Below are 14,633 nucleotides of genomic sequence, written 5' to 3' on the forward strand. Positions count from 1 at the left end.
TGAGGAAGTGACGAAGATGATTGATGAAGGAAGGGCACTGGATGTTATCTATATGGACTTCAGTAAAGCCTTTGACAAGGTCCCTCATGGCAGACTGATACAAAAGGTGAAGTCACACGGGATCAGAGGTGAGCTGGCAAGATGGATACAGAACTGGCTCTGTCACAGAAGACAGAGGGTAGCAGTGGAAGGGTGCTTTTCTGAATGGAGGGATGTGACTAGTGGTGTTCTGCAGGGATCAGTGCTGGGACCTTTGCTGTTTGTAGTATACATAAATGATTTGGAGAAAAATGTAGCTGGTCTGATTAGTAAGTTTGCTGACGACACACAGGTTGGAGGAGTTGCCAATAGTGATGAGGATTGTCAGAAGATACAGCAGGATATAGATCGGTTGGAGACTTGGGCGGAGAAATGGCAGATGGAGTTTAATCTGGACAAATGTGAGGTAATGCATTTTGGAAGATCGAATGCAGGTGGGAAGTATACAGTAAATGGCAGAACCCTGAGGAGTATTGACAGGCAGAGAGATCTGGGCGTACAGGTCCACAGGTCACTGAAAGTGGCAACGCAGGTGGATAAGGTAGTCAAGAAGGCATACGGCATGCTTGCCTTCATCGGTCGGGGCATAGAGTATAAAAATTGGCAAGTCATGCTGCAGCTGTACAGAACTTTTGTTAGGCCACACGTAGAGTATTGTGTGCAATTCTGGTCGCCACACTACCAGAAGGACGTGGAGGCTTTGGAGAGGGTACAGAAGAGGTTTACCAGGATATTGCCTGATCTGGAGGGCATTGGCTATGAGGAGAGGTTGGATAAACACGGATTGTTTTCACTGAAACGACGGAGGTGGAGGGGTGACATGATAGAGGTTTACAAAGTTATGAGTGGCATGGACAGAGTGGATAGTCAGAAGCTTTTTCCCAGGGTGGAAGAGTCAGTTACTAGGGGACATAGGTTTAAGGTGAGAGGGGCAAAGTTTAGAGGGGATGTGCGAGGCAAGTTCTTTACACAGAGGGTGGTGAGTGCCTGGCACTTGCTGCCGGGGGAGGTGGTGGAAGCAGGTACGATAGCGACGTTTAAGAGACATCTTGACAAATACATGAATAGGATGAGAATAGAGGGATACAGTCCCTGGAAGTGCAGAAGGTTTTTGTTTAGGCAGGCATCAAGATCGGCGCAGGATTGGAGGGCCGAATGGTCTGTTTCTGTGCTGTACTGTTCTTTGTTCTTTGAAAGTAAAGGCTGATAAGTCCCCTGGACCTGATGGCCTGCCTCGTAGGGCCTTATAAAGAAGTAGCTGCAGAGATAGTGGATGCATTGGTTGTAATCTTCCAAAATTCCCTTGATTCTGGAAAGGACCCAGCAGACTGGAAAACTGCAAATCCCTTATTCAAGAAATGAGGGCGAGAGAAAGCAGGAAACTATAGGCCAGTTAGCCTAACATATATCATTCGGAAAATGCTGGAGAACATTATTAAAGAAGTAGTATGACATTTAGAAAATCATAATAATAATCAAGCAGAGGAAACATGGTTTTATGAAAGGGAAATCAAGTTTGACAAACTAATCAGACTTGTTTCAGAATGTATTGAGTCGGGTGGATAAAGGGGAGCCAGTCTAAGTAGTATATTTGGATTTCCAAAGGCATTTAGAATTAGAATTAGAACATTACAGCGCAGTACAGGCCCTTCGGCCCTCGATGTTGCGCCGACCTGTGAAACCATCTGACCTACACTATTCCATTTTCATCCATATGTCTATCCAATGACCACTTAAATGCCCTTAAAGTTGGCGAGTCTACTACTGTTGCAGGCAGGGCGTTCCACGCCCCTACTACTCTCTGAGTAAAGAAACTACCTCTGACATCTGTCCTATATCTATCACCCCTCAACTTAAAGCTATGTCCCCTCTATCCAAGGAAAAAGACTCTCACTATCCACCCTATCTAACCCTCTGATTATCTTATATAAGGTGCCACATAAAAGGTTACTACACAAGGTAGGAGCTCATGGTATTGGGTGTAATATATTAGCATGGATAGAGGAATATCTAACTAACAGGAAACAGAGAGTCAGATAGATGGGGTGCAACCAGGTTAGCAACAGTAATTAGTGGAGTGCCACAGTGATTAGTACTAGGGCCTCAACTATTTATGCACAGTGGCGCAGTGGTTAGCACCGCAGCCTCACAGCTTCAGTGACCCAGGCTCAGTTCTGGGTGCTGCCTGTGCGGAGTTTGCAAGTTCTCCCTGTGACTATGTGGGTTTCCTCCGGGTGCTCTGGTTTCCTCCCACATGTGGGTTGATAGGTAAATTGGCCATTGTAAAAATTGCCACTAGTGCAGGTGGTAGGAGAATTGAGGGAAGGTGGGGATGTGGTAGGGAAAATGGGATTAATGTAGGATTAGTATAAATGGGTGGTTGATGGTCGTCGTGGACTCAGTGGACTGAAGGGCCTGTTTCGATGCTCTTTCACTATGACATGGATGAAGAGACCAAGCGTATTGTAGCCAAATTTGCTGATGATACAAAGATAGGTAGGAAAGCAAGTTGTGAGGAGGAAGCAAAGAGTCTGCAAAGGGCTTATGGGTAGTTCAGGCCAATATTTGGCTGATGGTGTGTAATGTGGGAAAATGGAAGGTGGGAAGAATAGAAAAGCAGAATGCTATTTAAATGGAGAGAGACTGCAGAATGTTGCGGTAAAGAGGGATCTGTGTGTCCTTGTACAGGAATGACAAAATGTTAGCATGCAGATACAGCAAGTAATTAGTAAGGCAAATGGAATATCGCCCTTTATTACAAGGGTGATGGAGTATAAAAGTAGGGAACGCCTGCTACACTGTACAGGGCATTGGTGAGACTGTATCTAGAGAACTGTGGACTGTTGTTACCTCCTTAATTAAGGAAGGATATACTTGCTTTGGAAGTAGTTCAGAGAAGGTTCACGAGGCTGATTGCTGGGAAGAAAGGGTTGTCTTATCAGGAAAGGTTGAGCAGATTTGTCCTATACAGAGTGGAGTTTAGAAGAATGAGAGGTGATCTTATTGAAAGATGTAAGATTGTGAGGGTGCTTGACAATGTACATACAGAGAGGATGTTCGCCCATGGGGGAACAGTTTAAAAATAAGGGGTCTTCCATTTAAGGTGGAGATTATTTCTTCTCTCAGAGGATTGTTAATCTTTGGAATTCTCTTCCCCAGTCAGCAGTGGAGGCTGGGTCATTGAATATAATATTCAAGGCTGAATTGTGCACATTCTTTTCAGCAAGGGAGTCAAGAAAATGATACAATCAGGTCAACCATGATCTTATTGAATGGTGGAACAGGCTTCAGGGTTTGCATGGCCTACTTCTGCTTCTATTTCTTATGATCTTCACAGGGCCCAGTGGTGGATGAATGCTCGAGTTTACAGGATCCAGGGCGGATTAATGCTCGGGTTTACAGGGTCCAGGGATGGATCAATGCTCACGTTTACAGGATCCAAAGGTGGATTAATGCTCGGGTTTACAGGATCCAAAGGTGGATTAATTTTTATTGAGAGATACAGCACTGAAACAGGCCCTTCGGCCCACCAAATCTGTGCCGACCATCAACCACCCATTTATCCTAATCCTACATTAATCCCATATTCCTACCACATCCCCAACCACCTACCTATACTAGGGGCAATTTATAATGGCCAATTTACCTATCAACCTGCAAGTTGTTGGCCTTGGGAGGAAACCGGAGCAGCCGGCGAAAACCAACGTGGTCACAGGGAGAACTTGCAAACTCCGCACAGGCAATACCCAGAATCGAATCCGGGTTGCAGGTGGTTTACAGGATCCAAAGGTGGATTAATGCTCGGGTTTTCAGGCTCCAAAGGTGGATTAATGCTCGGGTTTACAGGATCCAAGGGTGGATTTATGGTCGGGTTTACAGGATCCAGGTGTGGATCAAAGCTCAGGTTTACAGGATCCACGTGTGGTTCCATGCTCGGGTTTAAAGGTTCCAGGGGTAAAATAATGCTCGGATTTACAGGATCCATAGGTGGATTAATGCTCGGGTTTACAGGATCCACGGGTCTTTTATTGCTCGGGTTTACAGGATCCAAGGATGGATGAATGCTTGGGTTTACAGGATCAAAAGTTGGATTAATGCTTGGGTTTACAGGGTTCAGGGGGGGATTAATGCTTGGGTTTACAGGATCCAGGGGGGGATTAATGCTTGGGTTTACAAGATCCAGGGGTGGATTAATGCTCGGGTTTACAGGATCCAGGGGGGGATTAATGCTCGGGTTTACAGGATCCAAAGGTGGATTAATGCTCGGGTTTACAGGATCCAAAGGTGGATTAATGCTCGGGTTTACAGGATGTAGGGGTGGATTAATGCTCGGGTTTACAGGATCCAGGTGTGGATCAAAGCTGGGGTTTACAGGATCCAGGTTTGGTTTAATGCTCGGGTTTACAGGATCCAAGGGTGGATTAATGCGCGTTTTTACAGGATTCAGGGGTGGATTAATGCTCGGGTTTACAGGATCCAGGGGTGGATTAATGCTCGGGTTTACAGGATCCAGGGGTGGCTTAATGCTCAGGTTTACAGGATCCAGGTGTGGTTTAATGCTCGGGTTTAAAGATTCCAGGGGTAAAATAATGCTCGGATTTACAGGATCCAAAGGTGGATTAATGCTCGGGTTTACAGGATTCAGGTGTGGATTAATGCTCGGGTTTAAAGGTTCCAGGGGTAAAATAATGCTCGGATTTACAGGATCCAAAGGTGGATTATTGCTCGGGTTTGCAGGATCCAGGTGTGGATTAATGCTCGGGTTAACAGGATCCAGGGGTGGATTAATGCTCGGGTTTAGAGGATGTAGGGGTGGATTATTTTATTTTTATTTAGAGATACAGCACTGAAACAGGCCCTTCGGTTCACCGCGTCTGTGCCGACCAACAACCACCCATTTATACTAATCCGACATTAACCCCATATTCACTACCAAATCCCCACCAGTCTCCTGCTATCTACCGACACGAGGGGCAATTTACAATGGCCAATTTACCGACCAACCTGCAAGTCTTTGGAGGTGGGAGAAAACCGGAACACCCGGTGGAATCCCACACAGACACAGGGAGAACTTGCAAACTCCGCACAGGCAGTACCCAGAATTGAACCCGGGCCGCTGGAGCTGTGAGGCTGCGGTGCGAACCACTGCGCCAGTTTGCAGGATCCAGGGGTGGATTAATGCTCGGGTTTACAGGATCCAATGGTAGATTAATGCTCGGGTTCACAGGATCCAGGGGTGGATTAATGCTCGGGTTTACAGTATCCAGGTGTGGATTAATGCTCGGGTTTACAGGATGTAGGGGTGGATTAATGCTCGGGTTTACAAGATCCAGGGGTGGATTTATGCGTGGTTTTAAGGATTCAGGGGTGGATTAATGCTCGGGTTTACAGGATCCAGGTGTGGATCAAAGCTGGGGTTTACAGGATCCAGGTTTGGTTTAATGCGCGGGTTCAAAGGATCCAGGGGTGGAAAATGCGCGTTTTTACATGATTCAGGGGTGGATTAATGCTCGGGTTTACAAGATCCAGGGGTGGATTTATGCGTGGTTTTACAGGATTCAGGGGTGGATCAAAGCTGGGGTTTACAGGATCCAGGTTTGGTTTAATGCTCGGGTTCAAAGGATCCAGGGGTGGAATAATGCGCGTTTTTACATGATTCGGGGTGGATTAATGCTCGGGTTTACAGGATCCAGGTTTGGTTTAATGCTCGGGTTCAAAGGATCCAGGGGTGGAATAATGCGCGTTTTTACATGATTCAGGGGTGGATTAATGCTCGGGTTTTGAGGATCCAGGTGCGGATCGATGCTCGGGTTTACAGGATCCAGGGGTGGATTAATGCTCGGGTTAACAGGATTCAGGGGCGGATTAATGCTCAGGTTTACTGGATCCAGGGGTGGATTTATGTTCAGGTTTACAGGATTCAGGTGTGGATTAAGGCTCGGGTTCACAGGATCCTGGGGTGGATTATTGCTCGGGTTTGAGGATCCAGGTGGGCAATAATGCTCGGGTTTGCAGGATCCAGGGGTGGATTAATGCTCGGTTTTACAGGATCCAAAGGTGGATTAATGCTCGGGTTTACAGGAAACAGGTGCGGATCAATGCTCGGGTTTAGAGGATCCAGGGGTGAATTAATGCTGGGGTTTAGAGGATCCAGGGGTGGATTAATGCTCAGGTTTACAAGATCCAGGGGTGGATTAATGCTCAGGTTTACAAGATCCAGGGGTGGATTCATGCTCGGGTTTTCAGGATCCAGGGGTGGATTAATGTTCGGGTTTTCAGGATCGAAAGGTGGATTAATGCTCGGTTTTACAGAATCCAGTCTTGGATTAATGCTCATGTTGACAGGATCCAGGGGTGGATTATTTTACTTTTATTTAGAGATACAGCACTGAAACAGGCCCTTCGGCTCACCGCGTCTGTGCCGACCAACAACCACCTATTTATACTAATCCGACATTAACCCCATATTCGCTACCAAATCCCCACCAGTCTCCGACTATCTACCTCCACTAGGGGCAATTTACAATGGCCAATTTACCGACCAACCTGCAAGTCTTTGGAGGTGGGAGAAAACCGGAGCACCCGGCGGAATCCCGCACAGACACAGGGAGAACTTGCAAACTCCGCACAGGCAGTACCCAGAATTGAATCCGGGTCGCTGGAGCTGTGAGGCTGCGGTGCTAACCACTGCGCCATTGTGCCCGTTTGCAGGATCCAGGGGTGGATTAATGCTCGGGTTTACAGGATCCAATGGAAGATTAATGCTCGGGTTTCCAGGATCCAGGGGTGGATTAATGCTCGGGTTTACTGGATTCAGGGGTGGATTAATGCTCGGGTTTACAGGATCCAGGCATGGATTTATGCGTGGTTTTACAGGATTCAGGGGTGGATTAATGCTCGGGTTTACAGGATCCAGGTGTGGATCAAAGCTGGGGTTTACAGGATCCAGGTTTGGTTTAATGCTCGGGTTTAAAGTATCCAGGGGTGGAATAATGCGCGGTTTTACAGGATTCAGGGGTGGATTAATGCTCGGGTTGACAGGATCCAGGGGTGGATTAATGCTCGGGTTTACAGGATCCAGGGGTGGATTAATGCTCGGGTTTACAGGATACAGTGGTGGATTAATGCTCGGGTTTACAGGATCCAGGGGTGGATTAATGCTCGGGTTTACAGGATCCAAAGGTGGATTAATGCTCGGTTTTACAGGATCCAGTGTTGGATTAATGCTCGGGTTTACAGGATCCAGGGGTGGATTAATGCTCGGGTTTACAGGATCCAGGGGTGGATTAATGCTCGGGTTTACAGGATCCAAAGGTGGAGTAATGCTCGGGTTTACAGGATCCAAAGGTGGAGTAATGCTCGGGTTTACAGGATCCAAAAGTGGAGTAATGCTCGGGTTTACAGGATCCAAAGGTGGACTATTGCTTGGGTTTACAGGATTCAGGGTTGGATTAATGCTCGGGTTTACTGGTTCCAGGGATGGATTATTGCTCAGGTTTACAGGATCAAGCGGTGGCTTAATGTTCGGGCTCCCAGGATCCAAAGGTGGATTAATGCTCGGGTTTACCGGATCCAAATGTGGATTAATGCTCGGGTTTACCGGATCCAATTGTGGATTAATGCTCGGGTTTACCGGATCCAGGGGTGGATTATTGCTCGGGTTTACCGGATCCAGGTGTGGATTCATGCTCGGGTTTACGGGATCCAAATGTGCATTAATGCTCGGGTTTCAGGATCCAGGTGTGGATTCATGCTCAGCTTTACAGGATCCAGGGGTGGATTCATGCTCGGGTTTTCAGGATCCAAAGGTGGATTAATGCTCGGGTTTACAGGATCCAAAGGTGGATTAATGCTCGGGTTTACCGGATCCAAATGTGGATTCATGCTCGGGATTACAGGATCCAGGGGTGGATTCATGCTCAGGTTTACAGGACCCAGGGGTGGATTCATGCTCAGGTTTACAGGACCCAGGGGTGGATTCATGCTCGGGTTTACAGGATCCAGGGGTGGATTCATGCTCAGGTTTACAGGACCCAGGGGTGGATTCATGCTCAGGTTTACAGGACCCAGGGGTGGATTCATGCTCAGGTTTACAGGATCCAGGGGTGGATTCATGCTCGGGCTTACAGGATCCAAAGGTGGATTAATGCTCGGGTTTACAGGATCCAAAGGTGGATTAATGCTCGGGTTTACCAGATCCAAATGTGGATTAATGCTCGGGATTACAGGACCCAGGGGTGGATTCATGCTCAGGTTTACAGGACCCAGGGGTGGATTCATGCTCGGGCTTACAGGATCCAAAGGTGGATTAATGCTCGCGTTTTCAGGATCCAGGGGTGTTTTAGTGCTCGGGTTTACAGGATCCAAGGGTGGGCTAATGCTCGGGATTACAGGATCTAAAAGTGGATTATTCCTTAGGTTTACAGGATCCAGGGGTGGATTAATGCTCGGCTTTTCAGGATCCAGGGGTGGATTAATGCTCGGGTTTACAGGATCTAAAGGTGGTTTAATGCTCGGGTTTGCAGGATCCAAGGGTGGTTTAATGCTCGGGTTTACAGGATCCAAGGGTGGGTTAATGCTCGGGATTACAGGATCCAAAAGTGGATTATTCCTTAGGTTTACAGGATCCAGGGGTGGATTAATGCTCGGCTTTTCAGGATCCAGGTGTGGATTCATGCTCGGGTTTACAGGATCCAGGGGTGGATTCATGCTCGGGTTTACAGGATCCTGGGGTGGATTAATGATCGGGTTTACAGGATCGAAAGGAGGATTATTGCTCGGGTTTACAGGATCCAGGGGTGGATTAATGCTCGGGTTTGCAGGATCCAGGTTTGGATTATTGCTCGGGTTTACAGGATCCAGGGGTGGATTAATGCTCGGGTTTACAGGATCCAGGGGTGGATTAATGCTTGGGTTTACAGGATCCAAACGTGGTTTAATGCTCGGGTTTACAGGATCCAAACGTGGTTTAATGCTCGGGTTTACAGGACCCAGGGGTGGATTAATGTTCGGGTTTAAAGGATCCAGGGGTGGTTTAGTGCTCAGGTTTACAGGATCCAGGGGTGGTTTAGTGCTCAGGTTTACAGGATCCAAATGTGGATTATTCCTTAGGTTTACAGGATCCAGGTTTGGATTAATGATCGGGTTTACAGTATCCAGCTGTGGATTAATGCTAGCGTTTACAGGATCCAGGGGTGGATACATGCTCAGGTTTAGAGGATCCAGTGGTGGATTAATGCTCGGGTTTACAAATCCAGGTTTGGATTATTGCTCGGGTTTACAGGATCCAGGGGTGGATTATTGCTCGGTTTTACAGGATCCAGGGGTGGATTAATGCTCGGGTTTACAGGATCCAGGGGTGGATTAATGCTCGGGTTTACAGGATCCAGAGATGGACTATTGCTTGTGTTTTCAGGATTCAGGGTTGGATTAATGCTCGGGTTTACAGGATCCAGGGGCAGATTAATGCTCAGATTTACTGGTTCCAGGCATGGATTATTCTTCAGGTTTACAGGTTCCGGGGATGGATTATTGCTCGGGTTTACAGGATCCAGGGGTGGATTAATGCTCGGGTTGACAGGATCCAGGGGTGGATTAATGCTCGGGTTGACAGGATCCAGGGGTGGATTAATGCTCGGGTTGACAGGATCCAGGGGTGGATTAATGCTCGGGTTGACAGGATCCAGGGGTGGATTAATGCTCGGGTTGACAGGATCCAGGGGTGGATTAATGCTCGGGTTGACAGGATCCAGGGGTGGATTAATGCTCGGGTTGACAGGATCCAGGGGTGGATTAATGCTCGGGTTGACAGGATCCAGGGGTGGATTAATGCTCGGGTTGACAGGATCCAGGGGTGGATTAATGCTCGGGTTGACAGGATCCAGGGGTGGATTAATGCTCGGGTTTACAGGATCCAGGGGTGGATTAATGCTCGGGTTTACAGGATCCAGGGGTGGATTAATGCTCGGGTTTACAGGATCCAGGGGTGGATTAATGCTCGGGTTTACAGGATCCAGGGGTGGATTAATGCTCGGGTTTACAGGATCCAGGGGTGGATTAATGCTCGGGTTTACAGGATCCAGGGGTGGATTAATGCTCGGGTTTACAGGATCCAGGGGTGGATTAATGCTCGGGTTTACAGGATCCAGGGGTGGATTAATGCTCGGGTTTACAGGATCCAGGGGTGGATTAATGCTCGGGTTTGCAGGATCCAAAGGTGGATTAATGCTCGGGTTTACAGGATCCAAACGTGGTTTAATGCTCGGGTTTACAGGATCCAAACGTGGTTTAATGCTCGGGTTTACAGGACCCAGGGGTGGATTAATGTTCGGGTTTAAAGGATCCAGGGGTGGATTAATGCTCGGGTTTACAGGATCCAGGGGTGGATTAATGCTCGGGTTTACAGGATCCAGGGGTCGATTAATGCTCGGGTTTGCAGGATCCAAAGGTGGATTAATGCTCGGGTTTACAGGATCCAAAGGTGGAGTAATGCTCGGGCTTACAGGATCCAAGCATGGACTATTGCTTGGGTTTACAGGATTCAGGGTTGGATTAATGCTCGGGTTTACAGGATCCAGGGGTGGCTTAATGCTCGGGCTCCCAGGATCCAAAGGTGGATTAATGCTCGGGTTTACCGGATCCAAATATGGATTAATGCTCGGGTTTACCGGATCCAAATGTGGATTAATGCTCGGGTTTACCGGATCCAAATGTGGATTAATGCTCGGGTTTACCGGATCCAAATGTGGATTAATGCTCAGGTTTACAGGATCCAGGGGTGGATTATTGCTCGGGTTTACCGGATCCAGGTGTGGATTAATGCTCAGGTTTACAGGATCCAGGTGTGGATTCATGCTCGGGTTTACGGGATCCAAATGTGCATTAATGCTCGGGTTTACCGGATCCAGGTGTGGATTCATGCTCGGGTTTACAGGATCCAAAGGTGGATTAATGCTCGGGTTTACAGGATCCAAACGTGGATTAATGCTCGGGTTTACAGGATCCAAACGTGGTTTAATGCTCGGGTTTACAGGATCCAGGTGTGGATTCATGCTCGGGTTTACGGGATCCAAATGTGGATTAATGCTCGGGTTTACAGGATCCAGGGGTGGATTCATGCTCGGGTTTACAGGATCCAGGGGTGGATTAATGCTCGGGTTTACAGGATCCAAACGTGGTTTAATGCTCGGGTTTACAGGATCCAAACGTGGTTTAATGCTCGGGTTTACAGGACCCAGGGGTGGATTATTGCTCGGGTTTACAGGATCCAGGGGTGGTTTAGTGCTCAGGTTTACAGGATCCAAATGTGGATTATTCCTTAGGTTTACAGGATCCAGGGGTTGATTAATGCTCGGCTTTTCAGGATCAAAATGTGGATTAATGCTCGGATTTACAGGATCCAGGTTTGGATTAATGATCGGGTTTACAGTATCCAGCTGTGGATTAATGCTAGCGTTTACAGGATCCAGGGGTGGATACATGCTCAGGTTTAGAGGATCCAGTGGTGGATTAATGCTCGGGTTTACAGGATCCAGGGGTGGATTAATGCTCGGTTTTACAGGATCCAGGGGTGGAGTAATGCTCGGGTTTACAGGATCCAGAGATGGACTATTGCTTGTGTTTTCAGGATTCAGGGTTGGATTAATGCTCGGGTTTACAGGATCCAGGGGTGGATTAATGCTCGGGTTTACAGGATCCAGGGGTGGATTAATGCTCGGGTTTACAGGATCCAGGGGTGGATTAATGCTCGGGTTTACAGGATCCAGGGGTGGATTAATGCTCGGGTTTACAGGATCCAGGGGTGGATTAATGCTCGGGTTTACAGGATCCAGGGGTGGATTAATGCTCGGGTTTACAGGATCCAGGGGTGGATTAATGCTCGGGTTTACAGGATCCAGGGGTGGATTAATGCTCGGGTTTACAGGATCCAGGGGTGGATTAATGCTCGGGTTTACAGGATCCAGGGGTGGATTAATGCTCGGGTTTACAGGATCCAGGGGTGGATTAATGCTCGGGTTTACAGGATCCAGGGGTGGATTAATGCTCGGGTTTACAGGATCCAGGGGTGGATTAATGCTCGGGTTTACAGGATCCAAAGGTCGAGTAATGCTCGGGTTTACAGGATCCAAGGATGGACTATTGCTTGGGTTTACAGGATTCAGGGTTGGATTAATACTCGGGTTTACTGGTTCCAGGGATGGATTAATGCTCAGTTTTACAGAATAAGCGGTGGCTTAATGCTCGGGCTCCCAGGATCCAAATGTGGATTAATGCTCGGGTTTACCGGATCCAAATGTGGATTAATGCTCGGGTTTACCGGATCCAAATGTGGATTAATGCTCAGGTTTACAGGATCCAGGGGTGGATTATTGCTCAGGTTTACCGGATCCAGGTGTGGATTCATGCTCGGGTTTACGGGATCCAAATGTGCATTAATGCTCGGGTTTGCAGGATCCAAGGGTGGTTTAATGCTCGGGTTTACAGGATCCAAGGGTGGGTTAATGCTCGGGATTACAGGATCCAAAAGTGGATTATTCCTTAGGTTTACAGGATCCAGGGGTGGATTAATGCTCGGCTTTTCAGGATCCAGGTGTGGATTCATGCTCGGGTTTACAGGATCCAGGGGTGGATTCATGCTCGGGTTGACAGGATCCTGGGGTGGATTAATGATCGGGTTTACAGGATCGAAAGGAGGATTATTGCTCGGGTTTACAGGATCCAGGGGTGGATTAATGCTCGGGTTTACAGGATCCAGGTTTGGATTATTGCTCGGGTTTACAGGATCCAGGGGTGGATTAATGCTCGGGTTTACAGGATCCAGGGGTGGATTAATGCTCGGGTTTACAGGATCCAAACGTGGTTTAATGCTCAGGTTTACAGGATCCAAACGTGGTTTAATGCTCGGGTTTACAGGACCCAGGGGTGGATTAATGTTCGGGTTTAAAGGATCCAGGGGTGGATTATTGCTCGGGTTTACAGGATCCAGGGGTGGTTTAGTGCTCAGGTTTACAGGATCCAAATGTGGATTATTCCTTAGGTTTACAGGATCCAGGGGTTGATTAATGCTCGGCTTTTCAGGAGACAAATGTGGATTAATGCTCGGATTTACAGGATCCAGGTTTGGATTAATGATCGGGTTTATAGTATCCAGCTGTGGATTAATGCTAGCGTTTACAGGATCCAGGGGTGGATACATGCTCAGGTTTAGAGGATCCAGTGGTGGATTAATGCTCGGGTTTACAAATCCAGGTTTGGATTATTGCTTGGGTTTACAGGATCCAGGGGTGGATTATTGCTCGGTTTTACAGGATCCAGTGGTGGATTAATGCTCGGGTTTACAGGATCCAGGGGTGGATTAATGCTCGGTTTTACAGGATCCAGGGGTGGAGTAATGCTCGGGTTTACAGGATCCAGAGATGGACTATTGCTTGTGTTTTCAGGATTCAGGGTTGGATTAATGCTCGGGTTTACAGGATCCAGGGGCAGATTAATGCTCAGATTTACTGGTTCCAGGCATGGATTATTCTTCAGGTTTACAGGTTCCGGGGATGGATTATTGCTCGGGTTTACAGGATCCAGGGGTGGATTAATGCTCGGGTTTACAGGATCCAGGGGTGGATTAATGCTCGGGTTTACAGGATCCAGGGGTGGATTAATGCTCGGGTTTACAGGATCCAGGGGTGGATTAATGCTCGGGTTTACAGGATCCAGGGGTGGATTAATGCTCGGGTTTACAGGATCCAGGGGTGGATTAATGCTCGGGTTTACAGGATCCAGGGGTGGATTAATGCTCGGGTTTACAGGATCCAGGGGTGGATTAATGCTCGGGTTTACAGGATCCAGGGGTGGATTAATGCTCGGGTTTACAGGATCCAGGGTGGATTAATGCTCGGGTTGACAGGATCCAGGGGTGGATTAATGCTCGGATTGACAGGATCCAGGGGTGGATTAATGCTCGGGTTGACAGGATCCAGGGGTGGATTAATGCTCGGGTTGACAGGATCCAGGGGTGGATTAATGCTCGGGTTGACAGGATCCAGGGGTGGATTAATGCTCGGGTTGACAGGATCCAGGGGTGGATTAATGCTCGGGTTTACAGGATCCAGGGGTGGATTAATGCTCGGGTTTGCAGGATCCAAAGGTGGATTAATGCTCGGGTTTACAGGATCCAAAGGTGGAGTAATGCTCGGGCTTGCAGGATCCAAGCATGGACTATTGCTTGGGTTTACAGGATTCAGGGTTGGATTAATGCTCGGGTTTACTGGTTCCAGGGATGGATTGATGCTCAGTTTTACAGAATAAGCGGTGGCTTAATGCTCGGGCTCCCAGGATCCAAAGGTGGATTAATGCTCGGGTTTACCGGATCCAAATGTGGATTAATGCTCGGGTTTACCGGATCCAAATGTGGATTAATGCTCGGGTTTACCGGATCCAAATGTGGATTAATGCTCGGGTTTACCGGATCCAAATGTGGATTAATGCTCGGGTTTACCGGATCCAAATGTGGATTAATGCTCGGGTTTACCGGATCCAAATGTGGATTAATGCTCGGGTTTACCGGATCCAAATGTGGATTAATGCTCGGGTTTACCGGA

General features: G+C 47.9%; 1 protein-coding gene across 1 annotated transcript; it reads right to left on the reverse strand.

Moving 5' to 3' along the window:
• Positions 1-12,253: 12,253 nt before the first annotated feature.
• On the reverse strand, positions 12,254-13,234 carry LOC137372428 (sporozoite surface protein 2-like). Its single transcript, XM_068036316.1, has one exon. The coding sequence runs from the start codon at positions 13,232-13,234 to the stop codon at positions 12,254-12,256; it is 981 nt and encodes a 326-aa protein (XP_067892417.1).
• Positions 13,235-14,633: the final 1,399 nt, after the last annotated feature.

This window comes from Heterodontus francisci, chromosome 7 (assembly GCF_036365525.1).
Source record: "Heterodontus francisci isolate sHetFra1 chromosome 7, sHetFra1.hap1, whole genome shotgun sequence".
Lineage (NCBI taxonomy): Eukaryota > Metazoa > Chordata > Chondrichthyes > Heterodontiformes > Heterodontidae > Heterodontus > Heterodontus francisci.